We start from the raw sequence: 21,837 nt of genomic DNA on the forward strand, positions 1-21,837 counted from the left end.
AACAAAGTGAGCGATTTCACTTGGGTCACATGGTTGTGTTCCGCGGTTGCACATGCGGTCACGTAGGCCCATCATATATCGTAACTGTAGAACTATTGAGCAATTTCTTTATGTTTTGTTTATATTTCAGACTTACTGTCAAGTATTGTTAGGTTATGTATGTCTCATTATGTAATAATTTAGATTATGCCTTAAAATACTGTTATGTATGTTTGTGCAAAATATTGTATAACTTTTTGTTTTCTTAATGTGCCAGTATATGATGCCTTAGCTATGTTTTTGTATATCACTTACTGCCCTGAGGAATTTTGAAACCTGTTTGAACGAAACATGTTGTTCCTATGTATGAGAACATGTTTTTATGGATATGGATTAAAGAAAGAATAAATATACTTTGAAATATATACGTGATCTTTGTGACTACAATATTTTCAGTTGCGCCATTCTATTCACTATTTGTTTCCAAGGTTCTAATGTTTGTTATATTTTGCTGATTCTACAGGAATAATACAATTCCTGCTTGCACATATTGAAGTGTTAGAGAGCTCTAGTGCATCAAATCATTCAGTTTTTTTTAAATTGGCTCACTTTTCTGGTATGCCGGTGTAATTGATCATAATTCCCAGTATATAATGTTACACTTGTTATGCAAAACCACTTACATTATGCAATTATGGCATGCTCTGTAATTTCAAGTTCATTTGGGTAAAAGTCGTATCAGGCGGGATTGGGAACAAGGCAAATGAACCAAACATGTGTGTTGTTTGTGGCACTTGTGTTTTTGTGAATATTATTTGGACAAAATGAGCCTTTGCATCCAAAATATAGTGCTAAATGCCAGATTTGCATTTCACAGAATTCGCTTGTTTTTTCCTAAACGTAATGCAATTAATTACAGAAATGGAATTGATGCAAATGTAACAGACCCTTAACAACTGCATTCTTCCAAAACTACAAAGGGTTTTTATTCAGTGCTCATATTTTAGATGGATTTCCTAAAGCCTTTTATACCATTCACAAACTGTGGTAATGGTATTGTTGATGTGACAAGAGTGTGGTACTCGGCCCATGAAAAATCACCCTTAGTTCTATCATCTGTATTATCGGATGACATAATAATACCACTTAGTGTCTGGCTGCCACTCTATGCATTTATCCCTCTGCGTTATTGCACATCTTCTTCAGACCACCGTGTCCATCAAACATCCTGCTACATAGCTGAGATCTCTCATGTTCCGAAAAACAAAACATTTAGTACACCCTCCTCTGCTATTTCTCTTTGCCACTCATATTGGTTTTTTTTTTCAAGAAACAACTGTTAGATATTGTTTTTTTAATGCAGGAGAACTTTTAATTCATTAGATTTTCCATAGTGTATTTTGTCTTACTACCAGACATCCTTAAAAAGAATGTCCTGTGTCTTTCTCTGCAACACTTTGCTCCTTTTTGGTGTCTGTCTGCACGTCTTACGAAGGTGAATCATAATTTAAGGAATAGTACTGTCAACCTACACCATCTACAACTAATTTAGGGGCATATTATCAAGCCTGTGCGCTAAAATTATCGCCGCTTTATCGGCCGAAAACGGCCGATAAAGCGGCGATAATGGGCTTGATAATATGCTCTATGGAATTCCTATCGAAGCACATGTTAGATGTGAAGACATCTAACATGGGCTTCGATTGGAATTCCACAGAGCATATTATCAAGCCCATAATCGCCGCTTTATCGGCCGTTTTCGGCCGATAAAGCGGCGATAATTTTAGCGCACAGGCTTGATAATATGCCCTTCTGCATAATATTGTAGCACTTATGTAGTTTCCCTACCTCTTATCGAGGCCCCTAAACACTTTGTAGATAGTCAGGTGGGTAGATGTGACGTCACTAGTGCACAGGGGGGAGAATGGTGTTAATTCTAGTGACGTGTAATGTCAAATTTTGGTTTGGTGTATGAGATCAAAAGGTTGTCAGACTTGGCACCATGGCATGTACTCACATTTTACCGGGGACATATGTTTTTCCATTTTGCTTCAATGGGAGGATTGAATTAGAGGTAACAAAAACCTATGCTGGTTATTTTGTAGATGGCAAAAATGATACATAATGAAAGGATCATGTTGCACACCTCACTGAATAAAGTTAAAGTGTATGGAAAGTTTATTAGTTCAATTATTTTTAGTTTTGTAAAATTATGACTGGGTCTTCAAAATCTATTGCCAGTCAAGCTTTTGAAGTCAAAATCGAAATGCCTACATATGTCTACAAATGTCTCCAGTGTTTGAAACAATACATGAATATTTTTTAAGGGAACATTTGAAATGTAAGTAAGCTCATGGAGGAATCATAGACATAAGGAATCAGTAGTTCACACTTCAGGGTAAATTCCTTCAAACGAAGGACCTTCAATCAATGTCTTCATTAACATGCTGCCTTTTCTTTACTTTCACATCTTGTCAAGTGATTGATCTTGTAACAAAAGTAAATATGTAATTGATTGAAAACCCTTATCAGCCAACAGGGTCCTGCATTCATTCCGAATAATCATTTATTGTATAGTTTGTCACATAAATCATGACCTTGTTAATATTGTATAAAATACATTAAAACATGTCAAAGAATTCCTAGGGCTTTAGAAGTTTCACTTCAAGCAATATGGAAACCTGCGATCTAAGCTGCCACAACGGCTCGGCTGTTCGTCCAGTATAATTATTTTCTCCACATGAAGGAATATGAATAGCCTCCCTCCTTTCAGCGGAGGGACCATCAAAGAACAACTGCAGATGGCTCGCCATCACACTCCACACCATCAAACACTGCCTGTCATCCTAAACCACATTGGTGTGAAGCAAAATCTGCAAAAGTCAAAATTGAGCACTCCCTCAAGCGTAAGAGATTGTAGGCAGCTGTCAATGCAGAAAAGACAACGTCTTGACGGGGAGAATGAACTCTTCAAGGCATTCTGATCTTGTACTTGAAAAAAATGCCAAAAGATCCACAGTCTTTATAGGTTATCTTAATAAGCTGCAGAGACATCTCTAAGAGGACGTGTTAGGAAAATAAACATGTAGGATTACAGGATAATAGCAGAAAAATGCAAATGTACTTTTCCCCAAGGTTAACATTCTATTTTATAAAAATAGTTGGGACCATTTTTAAAGTGTACACTTAGTGCAGTTTTAAGGATTTGGAGGTCCCGGAAAGACTTATTTTGGGCCCCTGTACAGAACAAAATCGAATGTTACTACCCATTTAATTCTAGTTTTAGACTGCATAATGCCAAACAAGGCTAAATTATCTTCTAAACTTTAACAATCACACAAATAAGTTGGAATATGTCTTGCCCGTGACCCCAATAATTCTTAAATGACACAGAGTAGAAAGACAGAGTCAAAGCTTGAGGTAGGCATAGAGAGAAAGAGGTTTAGATAGAGAAATCGGATATTCAGAGGTCAAATAGAGAGAAAATTCACTTTCCCAGGTAGTCTTTTGGAAGGTGGGGGTCCTAGGCAATCGCCCATTTTGCCCATGCTTTAAAATGTCATTTTGCATTTTAAGCTGCCTAACTGTGTCCCTCTGAAACTTTTTTTCCTTGGGGTTCTGCCCCTATGATTTCCTACGTTTGATATTAAAAAAAAGTAATATGCCAATAAAGAATAATTTAGGCCTGGTTGTTGTGGGCTGGTCTGCCTCACTGCTCTTTGGAGCATGGTGCCTATTGTCACTATATTCAGCCATCCCTCCCATACCTGGGCTTTCAACTTGCAGATTAGGGTCCTTGTCAGCTGTTTCGATTGTATCTCCCTGCTTCTGTTCCTGGCTTGCAACTTAGGGGTTGGGGCTATTCCCGAAGTCTTTCTAGACACATCTCTCTGGCTTGTTTACTAAGATCTAGGCTCACTTGGCTGCTACCTTTGTACATTGCATTGTTTTGTGGGGTTGTTTGATTGCTCTGGATGGACTGCTGCTGGGCTTTGGCCTAACATATCCCTTCTGAGAGCTTATATTTCTCAGGAGGCTGCTGTTTCAGTGTTATTGCACAGTACCCGCACACCCTACGGATTGTTGGCCTGTGTCCTCTGCATTGGTTACAGTTGAAATTTGCGGGGATGCTGCTCTCCTATTCTGTACATCTATTTGTTCATGGTTTGCACATTTTCCCAAGCTGTAGCAGGTTATCTCCTTGACTGGGCTTTCTTGTGATTAGCAGCCATGCTCTGGTGTTTGCTTTCAGTGACTTGTCCCTGGTCGTTTTTGGTACTCCTAGGTCACAAGTCTTGGTTGTCTTGGATTTCTGTCCTTCATTGGTGGTCGCTTGTATGCTGTTTCCCTTTTCTTTTCACTCTGAGCTTATGTTCATTGGCTGATGATGATCTATCAGTTGAATTGTTTCTTCCCCAGGATCTCTCGCAGCCTCTGTTTTTGCTCAGTTGTGGTTGTGGTCCTGTTTAGATGTTCAATCCTGTGGGTCAGGATCATAACCTTTTCTTTCTAAGCGAGGGTTTTCTTGCTTCTGGTCTTTCACTTGTGAGTCTGAATGTCTTTCGTCTCCAAGGTTTAGAGGTGTGGGTACTTTTCAGCCTGTTCTAAGTGATCGTTTCCCTTGTGGCTTTTGTTTTGTTTTGTTGTTTCTTTTGTGCCCTTGACTTCATGTGGTGTTGGCTGCAGCAGCTCATGTCCTTTCCTGTGTCTGTATTTCTTTCCAATAAACTGGTAGCTTTTCATCCTACTGAACATGGATCTGCCGGCAACTGGTTTATGTCCTTCATTGGATATTGTGGTGGTGTCTGCTTGGCTCCCTGATAATTCATGGTGCCAGCCCAATCAGTGCATCCTGCTGGGTAATAAGAGTTGTTCAGGCTCTGTATCTTTTTTGCACCTGTAGTTTTCAGATTTGGCCTCTTTATCTTCCTGCTTTTTGTCTGCTCCTTTTCTGATCCAATGTACATAGTGGCATGTCGGTACTGGGCTACTACATTTCGCTTTGGCTTTGTACCTGTTTGCTTTTTGCTCCTTGTTGGCTGATGACACCCTCTGCTTTTTGCTCCTGGAGGCTGGTTTCTGGTCTTTTGGTCCTGGGTCGTTTGGTTTCTGTTATTTTTGTGGGCTCCCTCTGAGAGTTTCCTGTCCTGTGTGGTTTTATTATGTTTTGCAGATTCGTAGAATGCACTATCAATGAGGAGGCTATCCTGGCACTGAACAGGTGTGAGTCCAGGGACACTGAGGGCCTAATAGAACAACTTGAAAAGCTAGGTCTTCAGCATCTTGTGGAATTCAAGAAGGGAAGAGGAGGTTCTTATGTGCATCAACAGGTCATTCCATGCTTTAGGAGATATGTAGGAGAAGGATTGACCACTAGATAGGTTTTTTTTAATATGTGTATGATTGGTGCTAGTGGAGCCCGGACAAGTGAGGTGTCTAGAAGTTTGTGAAAGCAGAAGCAATTGTTGTGGTATTCTGGACAAGTGTTATGTAGTTTCTTGAAAGTATGGGTGACGGGTTTCAATTGTGCTCACTTGTGAATGGGGTGCTCCTTCAGGTGTGGTTTGATGTGAGTGTGGCATGAAAAGTTGAGTTATTCTGGCTGCCAAATTCTAAACAGTCTGCAGCCTTCTTGTGAATTTCTGGTTGATCCTGGCATAGTGGGTGTTCCCGTAGTCCAGCTTGCTTGTGACCAGGGCATGCATGATGGTTGCTGATTGAGAACTGTTGGAAAGTCGTCCTCAGCCTTTTCAGGGTATGGAAGCATGAGATGGTGACAGAATTGACTTTGGCGCTGTGACCCTCAATTCTTAATGTGATTGGCCATTTCTTCAGAACAAACATACATTTGAAAAGTCTGTACTGCATACAAAATCCTATGCTGCTATTGGGTGTGCCTTATTTGCACGTCTACACTCATAACAACTTTGGCTGAGACTGTAGCTGACTCCAGCAACTTTGAAGGAAATCCACACATACACATTTGACATTATAAGCCAAATTCTCTCTTGATGTTAACCACAAGTTCCTAAACCATATCAAATCTACTATCTGTACTTGTGGTCATCACCAGTATTGAAATGTTACCGGTTGGCCCTGAATATGTTTGGTGCTACATAAATAATAAGTTATTTGGCCATTCATAGACTGTGATTATTGCAACTTGCATTTGTTAAAATTGGTCCATTTGCATTTATCCTTTGTATTGTTGTCATGAGTATGTCAGGACTTCTGATTTACAGAAGGTTTTGGTATGCAAGAGTATGAATTGGCCGGTGTGAAACTGTTTGTGTGAATGTGTGAGTGAATGTGGCATGGGACCTATTATGTTAATTTATTATCTATCATGTCGAATGAAATATTAATAAACTGTTGATATGTTTCTAAAATCTTTATTTTGATATGCCTTTGTCCTCAGGCCAGCTCCCTAGTTATATACATTAGCAACATATAGTGTTTGTTATCCATTGTCATAGAGAATCTCTGTTTTGAGTAGCTTGTCTTTTTCCATTACATTTCTCCACCCTATTCTCTTCCGGGACTCCCTTGTTTGAGTGGGGTTAGAGAAACTACCAAAGATGGTTTGAACCCTTACTGACAAAACAACATATCTAGATGCACCCCTGGAGGAGGCGAGGCGAGATCTTGGATGTGCAACCTCAGGTTTGTGAGTTTTCCAGAGAGTGCCAAAGGAACTGCACCAGAACAATTCCTAGAGACCTGGCTCAGAAAACTGATTACTCACAGACAGTCTCCAAAATGTATATCTAGAGGCCTATTGAGCTATCTATCTCCCTGCAACCATGAGAGAGGTTATAATTATAATGGTCTAAAAACCGGACAAAGACCCTGATGAGATGGCCTCCCTTTGGCCCTCCTCAATGTTGAATGTCGACACGAAGGTGGTCTTCCGGGTGATAGCCATCAAGCTTTTTCCTAAAGTGTAGGCACTCGTCCACGAGAATCAATGTGGGTTAATCCTGTGATATAACACCATGATGAAATTATGACACCTTCAACACATCCTGACTTGCATGAGAGAAGCAAAGCTGGGGGGAGTCCTAGTCTTTCTTGACATTGAGAACGCATTTTATTCCCTCAGCTGGGAATACATGATTGAGGTCTTGGCTACATTAGGATTTGAAAAGACAACAATTGATGGACAGAATGTAGAACAATGTCATTCATTCACCCCAGTACATAGATCTGGGCTGAAATCCATTGTTTGTTTTGCTTACCATGCCATTCCAGTTTGAACCCAGCCATATGCAAATCAGTCTTGACCCTTATATTTTAGAATGGATAGGAATCCTCTACACACACCTAGTGGCTCTGCTCCACTTGGGTGGTAGACCTTCCCACCATGGACCATAGAAAGGAGCACTAGGCAGGGATGTCCTCTGTCATCACTGCTTTTTGCCCTTGCAATGGAACTCCTGGCTATATGACTATGTTTGCTAATGTGAGCCTTGGGCATGCAGGTGGGCAATATGATTCATTTTGTCTCTATAAAATTGGATGATCACCTGGTATATTTGATCTGGCCTGTGAAGTCAAAACCACTCCTTTTCCGTGAACTAGAAGCCTTTAAGCCATATATTGACAGAGAGTTAATAAAGAAAAGAAGGTGCTCTACCCCTGTGGAGTCTGAGGGACGACAACCATGCTGAATTACCTGTGGTTGGAATCCCTTGGGAGTGTCGTACATTCTGGTACCTAGGCATTTGGTTGACAGACTCAGTGACTAGATATCAACAGTTAAATATTGGAAGGGTTGCATGGGGCCTATGGACGTCCGTGCCTTTTGGAATTCTTTCCACTCTCGATAAAGGGATCGTATGGAGCTTGCAAAAATTGTACTGCTACCCAGATGCCTTTATGCCCTGTAAATCACACTGCACCCAATGGCACAAGCAACCTTCAGAGACAGTCGTTTGGTCTCCCTTCTTTGGGCTGGAGGCACTGACACTAAGCAGAGAAAAAGGTGGACTTGGCCTCCCAGACCATTAACTTTGTTTTATGGCATCACAGGCGCAATTCGCGGAAAGTTGTGCAACGCCGAGCCAAACTGGAAGACTCGTCTTCTGTGAGGTATAGTGGAAGATGGTATGTTGCAGGTCTTCCTGATGCAGGGTTGGAGACAACCTTATAATGTACGGAGGTGGTCCAACAGGTCACGAAAGTCTGGGACTGAGTAATATGATGGGTGCTGAAGTGCTGAGCATTTACTAGGTACCTGCCCTTGGATTGGTGCCAGTCATTTTGCCAAATACATAAAATCATGACATTGGATGCGTGGAGGGAGGGACGTTGCCTCCTTTTGCTCTATCCCCGTGAAAAATTCCTAATATTTGAGGAGGTTAAAAATAATTTTGTGATCGCTACAGGGCAATTCCTACAATTTGCTAATTTAGCACACACAGCTAGAGAGATCTTGACAGATTTCCCAGATGCACCACTAATACAAACACTGAGGGAGGGAGGACTAGGATGACATCTGTTTCCTGTCTTTAACAGGCCCCAGTGGCAGATCACCCACTGATATTACCTAAAACACAGCAAGCCTGGAATAGAGACTTGCAAAATCCATTGAAGGATGGTGAATGGATGCAGGCATTCACATTTTACAGCCTACTTCAAGTAGGTGGTAACCCATTTGCAAATGGGAAGGGATCCCCAAAGGACCCCTTCTCCTTTGTGAATGTTTGTAAAAACGTGTTTTCAGAGCAGGCAGTGCTCCCATGGACCACTGCCTGCTCTTAAAAAAAGGCAAAGCAAACTTTTAATTTTTCTTTTTTAAACGCATCCAGCTTACCTTTAAGAAAAATGGGCTTTATTTAAAAAAGTGATTGCTCTATTTAGAAGCAATCGCAGATATGATGATCTACTGACTCCAGCAGGCCATCAACCCTGTAATTTTTGTGATTCCCAATGTGTCGCATATTGTGACCTACCTCAAAGTTCATGAGGTCGATCGATTTGTGACTCAATTTGAATCAATAAATGAGCTCTGTGAGTTTCATACATTAGAATTAGTGATTTCCTAATTGTGAATCAGAGACAATCTCAATTAGGTAACCTGCATTCCAAATATTGATACATCTGTCCCTTAGACCTACTGCCACGTAGAGAGAAGGTACCATCCTCATCCCACTCACCGTCCAAGAGACCATTATAGATCCTGTAAGGAATCAGAATTGGAATATCAGAGGGCAGACAGGAGGTACCGGGTTCCAATTTTAACAACTGTGGTCCTTTGCTACTTGTGTCATGGAGAGCCCCCTTTTATCGCTTGACTTTCAGGGTATAGAGGCAGAGTAGTCCAAAACTCACTCACATGAGATGCTGTGGGCTCATTAATCAGCAATGCAACAAACTCACAAAAATGTGATGGTCAATGAGCGTTTTTCTTGTCAATGTATTTTATATCATTTACTACTAACTATGCACATATAGACTGAACGGCAGGTAATAATGCCTATGGAGGCACCCTCTAAAAAAACTCATATTCAACAGGGGTCCATACAAAGAACATTTCCAATAGGTAATCCCTACCCATAACCTTTCAATGCATCATTAGCGATCTGCACATTAGTATTTAGAGTCAAAATACAGAATGCTATCAATATTTCAGGATAGATCTACCTTTTAGTGATTTACTGTGAACAATCTGCATGTCAATAAAGCTTTCACTGTTCAACATAATGCAACATAATGCAATGTACTTTGTTTGTGCTGATGTTTAAACATCAAGGTGGAGAGTTTTAGGATATTGCATCTCTGCCCAATCATAAGATGTTACATCATATATCAAACCCTGATTCATCTCCCTGTGCTCCATGATGCTGATATTTCAAATAGCAGAATCAACTCTTGGTCAGCCACTGCTGTTCTGTAGCTCCACTCCTACCTGACACAGCAATGTTTACCTCCTGAGCTTCAAATGGGAGTCCCTCCAAGTTAAAGGTCTGGCGCCTTTGATTGTCTAGGAAGTGGAATGCGCAGACTAGGAAGTAAGTGTGGATTAACTAGCCGAGGTCAATTCTCTCCTATGTCCGTTCTTTCTCATGAACATGCAAATTCTCAAAATGTGCCTTAGGCTTTAATCTATCTTCTGTCCAGCCAAGTAATAAGCTTGGCGACGTAGGGCAGTTGAAGGCCAGACTGTCATAGGGGTTGACTCTGAAAATTACTGCAACACCTTAAGTACATGAAGGAGTGCCATGTGGCTAAATTAATATTATATTTGTACTTGGGGCATTTTTTATAACTATGTAAAAAGCTGATTTTTCTGTAGCAAATGCAAAGTTAGAGTTGTAGTGGGAGTTCCATAAAGCACTACAGTTCTTTCCGTGAAGCACTACAGACTCATAGTAAAGCACTACATTCTCACAATACTGTCAAAAAGAAAAGGAGGTAATTTCTTTTGGGATGCCTAATTTCCTTATTAGCCCTTTACAGGCCATAGTTCCATTTTTAAACGGCCCATGTTCAACATGCTACCGGTGTCCATTTATTGGACTGTGTTAGGCTGTAGTCTCACTCGCTCAGCCCACACACAGGTGCCTTTGTGTGTGTGTGTATGTCTAAAAACTCTTCTCTCCTTACCCAGCTCTTCAATGTTACAGGCCATTAGGTTAGAACTAGATTGGCCAGCATGGAACATACAAGTTCAGGTAAATCTGTGTAGATTTTGGAAACGATTGGGATCAGGAGAGGAGAAAGTGGCATGTTGGTAAAGGAGGGAGATCCAACTGAGTGAATTGAAGTCGGCAAAAGCTACCAGAAATAAACTATTCTCCATCTGTGAAACTTAAAAAGTCAAAATTGACCCCGAGTCATTATGTATTGATGAACAGAAGAATGTTTTAAAAATCCTGTGAAATGAAAAGTCTAGGCAGATTGACATGGAGTACTTGAACCAAAAGGAGTCTGTGCATTTTATGCTAAATACCTAGAGTAATGACAATTGGTATCCTTATCTAGATACTGCACCAAATTATGCGTTGAGATTGGAATTAATGAAAGTTAGAATAGGGATCAATCCCGCCCGCTCAAATGAAAGAATACAAAATGTATTAATGGATGACTGTGGTAAATGTACATGCAGGTTAGATTTAAAATGTTCCAGTGTCCATTTTGAAATGGATTGCCAAAAATTGCTACCGGTCCGTCAGAAATTTTCAAGGCCACTCTTTTTAAAATATGGAATAAGCTCAAGGATGCAAGCAATTAAGCTCCTTGTGGACATGCAGTTCCTTGACATTGTAATTGCCTTGGTGAAGTTTGTACAAGAAGCAAAAAGACTTCTCATGCAATAAGGAAAAGGAAAGGGGAAGGGGTGATCAAGGAGGGATAATCAGAGGCAAATTATTTTATGTATTGAACTTTTAAGTATGTGGTCTTGTCTTATAGTATGTTAATACAAAAACAACCTTTTATGAGAAGATAATGAAATTTGGTTTTAGGTTCTTTTAAGAAAAGAGAAACATTTTATAGTTCTATTTTTATGTGGGTTATGATGATGTGTGTAGTTTAAAGACCAATTGGTCATAATAAACGTGTGTGCGTGTGTTTGCGCGCGTGTGTTTGTGTGTCTGTGTGTTTGTGTGTGTGTTATTATTCATGTGTAACCAGCACAGAGGCTCTTACCCAAGCTGCACAGAAGTGGATCTTATCTTGAAAGACGAGCACTGGTGGCTAGCACTCAAGCCTTTTCAGCAGAGTTTACATTGAGTAAGATTCAGTTAGTGACATTTATTCAAAGCAGAGTCCAAAGAGTGAGTGTGTGAAAATTGAAATCTGTTGAGGGATTATTGTAGGTCAGAACCCACTTCTTAGTATTTTCTGCATAGAACCAGTGCACCTCAACATAGAAGTATTGGCCTGGCCAGAGACACAGAGACTAACATCAAACAGATGAGATTTACTGCAGTCTCCAATTTTGTGGATTTGAGAGGGCAAAAATAAAAAGATGAAATATGTTTAGAATTTTTTAACAAACACTCTTAAAACTCCAAAAACCCTACATTGGTCCCTGAGAAACTGTTTCTCCAAATTCAAGTTAAGCCTAAAGGGATGGAGCAACTGAAAACGTAAGACAACACATTTATCACAAGGTCAAAAATGAAGAGGCAAATTCTATATTACCCAGGAATCTGCTGCAGTTAGAAACAATATAAAAGGTCCCCTAAGCATTCTGCTTTTATGACTACTAAACTATGATGTTCACCAGCGCAGTAGCACAGTCTTCGTGGAACCACCAAGAACTATGATCAGGTGGACTGAGTTTGAAAGGCCCAGTCCTGAAGAATTTCTGAAATTAAATTAAATAGTATGACTACAAACAAATAAGGATCATTAAGGAATATGTTTACAAGAACATATTTAACTTTGAAGGGAATTATTACAGAATGGTATCTTCCCAAGGAATAAATTAATGGTCTAGATTAGGGAAAAGCCTTTATTTGTCATATTTTTATTCAGTTTTTTTTTTTAACACCTTGGCCATGGCACGAATTCTACCACGGTGCTGACCATTCCAATCATGGGCGTGGCTCGGACGACCCCCGGACGTTGTGCGCACGCCCCCGTGACTCATGATGGCCGGGAGTCGTCATGAGCACGGAAGGGGTTAAAGTTAATACTTTTTTACTTGTTATAGCATCATTATCATGTCCTCCATCAATTATGGACAAGGATGTCATTATAGAGAGAGACTGTAAAATTAACAATATAAGTGGTCCAATGCAGAAGAAAGCAACTGCTTGTCACAAACAATCCTTAAAAACACTTTGGCTAACATGGGTGAGTTAGAGGGAAGCATAATAAAGGAAAGAAATAGATAAGAGGTGACAATGGAAGTAGCCAAATCCTCCCATAGGGGGAAACAAGACACATGACAACACAGCTGAAAAATAGTGAGGCAAAGACAATGTTTGAGGGTCCAAACAACACTTAATCAATAACAGTTGGTGGTGGGAGTGGTGGTGGGAGTGCTGCTGTTTAGTGACATGAGGCAGGGGAGTGGCAGCATGAGGGGTAGTAAACTACGGAAAATGGGCAAATACAGATAAGTACACATAAAAATAAATAAAACGAATTACGTTGTGTGCACTACATCGCCAAATGCAATGCCGTGCGCGCAACAAAATTCGCTAGTTGCCAGTGCATTGCCACTGTCAACTTGATTTCTAATGTTGCTTTTATGCTCTGATATCTTGATTTTTATCTTGCATTCAGTTTTTCCCACATTCAATTTTCCGCTTGGACATTTCAAGGCGTAAATGACATTAGATGTATCACACATGCTTGAATGTTGTAATGTAATTACAGTACCTTTGGTTGGGTGGGTGAAATAATTACCAGTTATTACATTATTGCAATGTACACAGTTTGCACACTTTTGTATCCTTTTGTAAGTGGCTGTCTCAGTTTTTTTCTTTTTTTCTTTTTTGTCAAAAGTTCTTTGAGATTTCCAGATAATTTAAAAGCAAATGTAGGTTTTTGGTTAAATAAATGTTGAAGATCAGGTTCAGTTTGGATGATGGCCCAAGTGAGAAGTGTGGCTCAATGATTAGAGCGGCAGACCCTGACGCAGAGGTCTAGCTCGGGACCATGGTTCAATTCCCCGCTTCGGGGGGTCTTGGGCTCAAAAAATTCCACGGGCCTGATAATTCTCGCCTCAGTGCCTATTCCAGTCATGGATTCCCACTCTGCAACTCTGGGCAATAGCTTGCTTAATCTCCACAACGGCCCCCACAACGCTATGGATGCCTGGCCTCCACCTTGGTGGTGCCCAGGAGTGGACGCCTCACAGGGAAAGCCAGGATGGGTTCCCCAGCGGTATTCATACAAGCGCCTTGAGACCCTTGCGGGTGAGTAGTGTGCTACACAAGTATCAATTTACATGATAATAGATTTAATTTTACAAGCTTTAGTAGAAAGTTTTAATACGCATATCATTGAACTTTCTTTTGAAGGTTTTTTTTTCTTTTACAACTGTCGCCTATCCAGTGTTGACAGTTGGTTGTTAGATTTTTCAATTATGTTTTTAGGATATCCACATTGTTTAAAACATGTTGCATATCGATTTATGGTGGCAGATGCTTCCTGAGGGTCAGATGTTATTCTTTTCAGCCTGAAAATTGTAATTATGGTAGCTGGGTGCTTAAGCAATTGTTGGTGAAAGCTTTTGAAATGTAAACAGTTGTTTCTGTCATTGATTTTGATGCCTTCCGTTTGTCAAACTGGTGTGTGAATTTAACGTGATCATGGGACTGATTCAACTCAATAAGGTATCCCATCCCATGGTGCCCATGGGACCAAATCTCCCTTGGGCACAACAAATGCTGAGTGCAATGTCCGTACCCAGGGCAAGTCTAGCTGTAGCAGGCACCGGGTATTTTTGCAGGTGAGCAGGAAAGGTGGGGGCCGATTTTGAAGTGGTGGGTTTTTTGTTGTTACTGGGGCCTGCTTTTGTTGCAGTGCTGCAATATTGACCCCCTATAACAAAATACCAAAAGCAGCAACAGTGTTTCCCACAAGCACCCCTCAAACACCCGGACTGGTCCAACATAATTGCCAGGGCTGGTTTGCATTCTCACTCCGGCAGGGTCCGCACCCCTGCACATGTTTGGGGGGCAGAGCGCAGTTATCTCACTGCCTCTTGATCGTGGCCAGCATAGGAAGGACAGCACAAAGTGGCTCCTGCATCTGAATGGGAGCAGAATTTTTACATTTCCATCAAAGGTATGAGTGTTGAGCCTGTCCCTATGAACTTCAATGGTTTTGCACTGGTGGATTATGACAAGTATTCTGATTTTACTAATGTGGTGCCACCATGACAAAGCCAGTAGGCCTGCCTTATTGATACTGACACATCCTTATCTTATAATAGTGCGTCTAATATAGGTGAGGGTTTTGTGGTTCTATTGTTCAAAACCCACTAGGAGTGTAACATGTTGCCAGCTACTTGAATCTATATATTTGTAAGAATATATAGCAGGGGTCTCCAATCAGTCGCTCGTGATCTACTGTAGCTCTCCAGCTAAATTGAAATTATACCACACTAATAATGTTAGTAGCTTTCAATGCGTTTCTTTGAACATAAGTAGCTCTCAGTACCGAGAAGTTTGGAGACCCCTGATGTATATTATTTAGTAGTGTGTGTATTAAAAGTACTGTTTCCTTTTCATAACAAAAAGCACTGACTGGACAATGATTTATTGAGTGTTATTGTTGCGTAACAGTCAGCTGGGTTTACTATCCCACAAAACCTCTACTGAGCAGAACTTTCAATGCTTTGCTACACTACCCAGAGAGAGTTAAGTGCTACAATGTGTACCCAGGTCTCAGTGAACAGAACTTGTGGACTTCATGCTTGGGAGGGACTCACATTCTTAGGAAATAATAACTCTGGGGCATATTAGCAAGTACCTCGTTAAAATTATCGCTGTTTTACCGGCAGGAAACTGCAATAATGGGCTTGCTAATATGTGTTATAGAATTCCAATAGAAAACCAGGTTAGATGTGCAGGACATCTAACCTGGGCTTCTATTGGAATTCTATAACGCATATTAGCAAGCCCATTATCGCCGTTTTAGCGGCAGATTCCTGCCGCTAAAACAGCGATAATTTTAACGAGGTTCTTGCTAATATGCCCTCGGTTTCTTAGAAACACACTCCCAGCAAAAGTCCAAAACTGGGATAATCCAAAAAGCTAGATTTAATGGTATTTCCTACACATTCACTCTCCATCAAGCACTCAAACTCAGTTTACTTGAATATTGGCATAGATATTCAAAACACATATATAAATGTTTGGAAAAACAGATGCTAGAGAAATAAATAGTCAATTGCAGATAAAGCTCGAAATCCAGGCAACTCAACATTTGGGAAAACTGAGTATTAGAATAAATCCACTTAAGACATATCTTCAAAAAAAATGAATTATTTGTGGAAATGCCTTTACTATTGTTTTACACTTAACTGTTACTGTTTAATTTGGTTTTGGGTTTGATTGCCTTTCAAAGTTGATTTCAGTTGTTGTAAAATACATTTATCTGCGAATTCAAGTACAACCTTACATAAAAAACTAATGTACAATGCTATGAAATATGTTCATTAATTGTTCGTACAATACAAAATTAAAGCAATACATTCAATCAACTGGCTGCATTGATACCCCACCAGAAGTTGCATTTTTATAGCTTTGCAAATGCACACATATTGTGAAGTCTGTCGGTTCTTCTGTCACCCTTACATTTCCTGCAATGCAATTGAAGACCTGGCGATGACAATCTAGCTCCTCCACTAGATGGTAGAATTGGTGATCATAGCTAAAAGGAACTGGTAATTGTATACACCGGGGCATATTTACAAGCCCTTATCACCACCATAACGTCACTTTTCAGGACGTTGTAGTGACGTTAGCGGCTTTGCCTTATTCACAAGGCAGGATTAACTACTTAACATGGCTTAACGCTGCCTTGTATTTAAGGCCCCCTTTCATGCAATACTTAGCATGAAAGGGGTGAGCAAGGTGTGTTACGGTGGGCGTTCCACCGCAACACCCATTGATTTTGACGATTCACCATATTTACAAGGGCAGGGTAAATATGGGGCAGCGACAAAATTAAGACCATTGAAAACCTGGTCGTAAACAGGCGCAATGAGGAGAAATGTTTCATTTTTGCTGTTCTAAGTGTCCTGCATTGTGCAGCACACATAAAAACAGCAAAAGTCCATTGATTGTTTATGTGCAAGAAGGTGACCCTTTCTGCACATAAACAACCAATAAAAAAAACGCTTTGCAACTTCTATGTGTGGTGCATTAAACAGCACACATAGACGTCATAAAATTCCATTGGTTATGGGCAGGAAGGGCCTTCCTGCACATGATCAATCTTCCCCTCAATGCAGACACTGTTGCACTGTGGTGCAAGGGTGTCAGCTCTACCACTAGGCTGCTAAATTTAGCGCCAGCTCAGGGGGAAACACAGGGATGAACCATATTATTGTAAATATGGGGCAGCCCGGTGTTTCTGAAGTGGTGAAGCGAGTTGTTAAGCCAAGGAGGCTAACTCTTCGCTCTGCCACTTTGTGGTAAATATGCCCCCTCATTTCTTGGTTCCTGATTCACAACCCTTTCATAGATATCACATGACTGGCTTATGCCTGGAAATGCACAAATAGGTATTGCAGAAGTCTCGAGTAGAATACGACTACTGTCATAAAATGTGTAGTGAATCACCCTTAGAAACGTAGGAGTAATTCACAAGACAAGAGTAAGGCAGAAATATTTAGAGAAAATGCTTTATATATTTAGAGAAGTGCAGAGCCATAGTGGGCCCTGCCATTCGTTAGATCACGGATTTGCAAGACTATAGAACTTTATTTGATTCACTTTAATTGAATAGTCTTTCAGAGATAATCGTGTCCCTCTAGTTTTGATGAGGCAAAGTTGTAAAACAATCATGTTTATGCTGGTTTAATGGAGTCCCTGATCCCTATTCACTTGATAATGTATGTCCTGTTAAATCATTAGCTTAGGCAGCCCCAGGATGACAACTAATATCTATAAGAGTTGAACATTTGACACTTTGGTTTAAAGTTAACGTCCAGCACCTAAAACGGAAAATCAATGTAAGCAGTGGCAAGATATGATGGAGATAGTCCCAGTTGCATGAAACTGCATATTTGTAACGGAACTACTAATCAAGGCAATACCAGTTCTTGCTATCCTAGTAAATGGAAGTTATTGTGTAGTTTAGGGAGCTAAAAACAGAAGAAGGGTGTATAAACACTAATGTTTAACTCGTCCGTTTGATTTGTATCCCCACAGCTAACACATTCTTCAAAGGAATTCAATCCATACATTAACCTTTACTTGAAAACCAGCAGGAGGATGGATGTTCAATGACTCTTAGGTGTTTTCTTGGCCGCCCACGACATATATACTTTGAGGTTTTGCCGGGCGAAAAATGACATTGATGTATGCAATGTCAAATGCTACTTGCCCTCCAGCATTGAATCAAAGAAAACGAATGCTTTGCCAGAATTAATATACTGTAGATGACTCTACATAAGCAGAAGAAAATGTATCACGGTAACTACCAATATTTTAAAAATACATTTATTTTAACTCTGCTGAAAACAAAATTCAACTCGTCTGAAATTTCTTTGTCAGAAACAAAATGGGTACGTATTGATTTCACACAGAAATATGTTTCATTTCCTTCTCGAACCATATCGCTCTCTAAAATAGTTTTAGCCAATGTGTGCCTTTCAATGCTCCTTTTAAAGGGCATTACTATATTTATGAAACTTATTAAATGGTTTAAAAAAAAAACATGCTCTTTAAAAATGCTGAACATTAAACATGGGCTTTTCTTACCTTAGGATATGGAAAATGTTTTCCCTTGGGGTACAGGCCTCCGGTAAACCGTGGAATAACCATATTTGGCACTAAGGAGTCGTTTATCATCAAAAATGCCAGTCTTTCTCCATCCGGTGACCACCAGTGGGCAACATGGGAATGCAAGAGCTCCTCTGTAAGCAAACATATATTAGCATTAAATGTTCTATTCGAAAAAGCGTAACAGAATAGGTAGATAAGTCTAGAAGATGGGTACTCACAAACGTTGTCTCGGGGGTCAAAAATTCAGTGTGGTTTGCGGCCGAGGGCCGCACCGGTCTCTCTCCATCTGTCTCCCTCCCTCTCTCTCTCTCTCCCTCCCTCCCTCTCTCTGTCTCCCTCCCTCTCTCTCTCTGTCTCCCTACCTCTCTCTATCTCTATCTCTCTCTCTCTCTCTCTCTCTCTCCTTCTCGCTCTTTCCCTCCCTCTCTCTCTCTGTCTGTCTCCCTCTGCCTCACTCACTCTGTCTGTCTCCCTATCTCTCTCTGTCTCCCTCTGTCTCCCTCCATCTCTCTCCCTCGGTCTCCCTCCCTCTATCTCCCTATGTCTGTCTCGAATGTCTCCCTCTGTCTGGCTACCTCCCTCTGTCTCTCTCTGTCTCCCACCCTTTGCTTCCCTCCCTCTGTCGCCCTCCTCCCTCTGTCTGTCTCTCTCTGTCTGTCTCCCTCTGTCTGTCTCCCTCTGTCTGTCGCCCTCTGTTTCCGTCCCTCTGTCTCCCTCCCTCTGTCTCCCTCCCTCTGTCTCCCTCCGTCTGACTCTGTCTCCCTCCCTCTGTCTCCCTTCCTCTGTCTCCCACTGCCTGTCTCCCTCTGTCTCCCTCTGCCTCCCTCTGTCTCCCCAGGACCACCCTTCCTCTGTCTCCCTCTGTCTTCCTCCCTCTGTCTCCCTCTCTCTCTGTCTCCCTATGTTTACTCTCTCTCTGTCTCCCTCCCTCTGTCTGTCTCCCTCTATCTGTCTCCCTCCCTCTGTCCGTCTCCCTCTGTCTGTCACCCTCTGTCTACCTCTCTGTCTCCCTCCCTCTGTCTCCCTCCCTCTCCCTCTCCCTCTCCCTCTCCCTCTGTCTCCCTCCCTGTCTCCCTATATCTCCCTCTCTCTCTGTCTCCCTCTCCCTCTGTCTCCCTACCTGTCTCCCTCCCTGTCTTCCTCCCTCTGTCTTCCTTCCTCAGTCTCCCTCTGTCACCTCACCCCAGCTTTCCGGGCACACACAAAGCCGCACCTGAGTACTTCAAAGGTCTTTAAAAGACCATTTACTTGTTAATGAGGCTTTGTTTTGAATCGCCCGGCCCCCATAGAGCAGAATGTCTCTGAGTCTGCGCTTGCTGCGGCGGTGGTGTTTGTGGACACTTGTTTTACAAAAGCACAGGTGCAATGCTTGCAAGGTCCGCTGGCTGCTAGGGAAGGCTTTCCGGGCAGCTGGCGGCCCGCAGGCCGTACTATGAGTAGCTGTGGTCTAGAGCATTAAGAAGAAGTCGGCAGAATATGCATGCAAGCTCTCCCTATATATATATCACCCTTTTCTGTGTGTGTATCTCTTTTGCTCTTTTTCCAGAAAGGACATAAGGGGCACACATTGAACCTTTATGATTGGTATCATACACAAAATGAAAAATATGAAACACAGGTATTTATCACTGGGCTGATTATATGTCTACTAGAACGAATGTCACACAGATTCATGAAATGCACATTAAAATGGCTAACATCATCTTTTATCTTTTTTAAAGACTCATTCTTTGGAAAATTATGAAATAATACATGTTTTTTATCTACCTCGTTGTTAAATAAGATGATTTAACTAATGAGCACTGTCATAATGTCAGATTTTATCAATGCTTTGCAATCCATTTCGTGTAATGACCTGTGAATACTAGAATTCCTTTTACAGCTTGATAACAATGACACCCAATTTGCTTTTGAATTCATATTAGAACATTGGAATGTTGGGAGCTCCATTGAAAACAATGGCGTAGAAGCCAGTAGAAGCCCTGAGCTCCAACATTCCGATGTTGTCATCCACAGCTATTGCTGTGAAGAAAGGAAATTTCAATCCCCTCAGGCTTTGAGAGGCCTTTGTTTTATTTGTTAGAACAATTTGCCCTCTAGTGATGGAATGTTCTAATAGCCTTATAGCCCTCTGTAGCTGGGCTACACAAGCAGTAAAGTCCTGCTCCCTTGTTAAAGGCATTTAATGGCCTGTATATCCCGCTTTGGTAGGCTATAATATCCTTCATACGTAACCGTTTGATAATTCAGTAAACCATTTTACCTTATTTGGTCATGCAATGACACATAATTCAGATCAAACAGAGTAGCGTAAAATTTCCAACAAGTTAATATAATGCATGATTATCCTATCATTCAGCTTTAAACAGGGAAAGAAAATGCAAGGCTAAAAGTCTGATTCATTTTCATCTTGGAAATAAAAGTCCCTTGCAAGGAGTCAGCATTGGCACAAATTTCCTAAAGTGATCTGCAAATTTTAGCACAACTCACTTGATGTAATTTGAAGGAGAACATCAGAATCAGTCTTACCAAGCATTTCAGTATGGCTCAGTGTTGGCGGAGGGAGCAGAGGAATTGGGAGAGAGAGCGATATGGAGGAAGTGTGTTTGTCGGTAGGGAGAGACACAGAGGAAGCGACTGTGTGTCCCGGGGGAGAAGGAAGAGATATATACATATAGAGGGAGAGAGGAGAGAAACACAGAGAGACTGAGACATAGGGACAGGAAGTGTCAGGACATGCACCACCGTTGAATGCTAAATCTCAAATAGAAAGCAACTAGAAGCAAAGAAAAATAGTTTCCTGACATAGAAAGTGAAAGGATACACCCAGTGACATTTAAGGGCTTAAGGGGTGGGATAAACACAATAATAGGGACAGATGCCATGGAATCTGGAGCAGGGAATTGAAATGAGACTGAACAGAAACCAGTCATGGCAGCCAACTCTAAGTATTTGTTTAATTATTAGTTTCATTGATGTCACTGACACGCAGCTAGACAAGGCTGTTCTGCAGCTAGACTGGAAAGGAGGAATAGCTGCACGGAAAAATAGACTGTCCGTTGAGGGTGGGAGAATGAAACACGAAACTGCTAAGTGTCAGGGCGAAAGAGACTGATAACACTGCAAAGCACACACAATTTTGCACGACAGACAGTTGACTTGGTTGATGTTATAGTGTTAACATTGTAAAGCACATTTCTAGTATTACCTCGTAGTGCTCTATCTGTGGTCTGCCTTTCTGTGCATTCACACGGATTGGAGTCAAAGCACTCAGGTATCTCAGTGTCTGGCCAGTATATTATTTGCAAAGTGGTTGGTGGGGATGGAGCAAGGTTTCATACTTGAAGAAACTTGCTCGGATTCAATCCTCTCGAAATAATATGTAACTTATTAATCAACATGTTTTGTATCATTAAAAATTTCATTACACAACATT

General features: G+C 41.1%; 1 protein-coding gene across 2 annotated transcripts in view; it reads right to left on the reverse strand.

Moving 5' to 3' along the window:
- DPP10 (dipeptidyl peptidase like 10) overlaps positions 1 to 21,837 on the reverse strand; it is a 1,575,897-nt gene that overhangs the window by 520,772 nt on the left and 1,033,288 nt on the right. For both annotated transcript variants that reach the window (XM_086957361.1, XM_086957360.1), the window contains exon 9: positions 18,378 to 18,532. In XM_086957361.1, the coding sequence (XP_086813487.1) occupies positions 18,378 to 18,532 (155 nt within the window). The remainder of the gene's footprint in view (positions 1 to 18,377; positions 18,533 to 21,837) is intronic.

The sequence above is a fragment of the Lissotriton vulgaris genome, chromosome 2_1 (assembly GCF_964263255.1).
Source record: "Lissotriton vulgaris chromosome 2_1, aLisVul1.2, whole genome shotgun sequence".
In the NCBI taxonomy this organism is placed as follows: Eukaryota; Metazoa; Chordata; class Amphibia; order Caudata; family Salamandridae; genus Lissotriton; species Lissotriton vulgaris.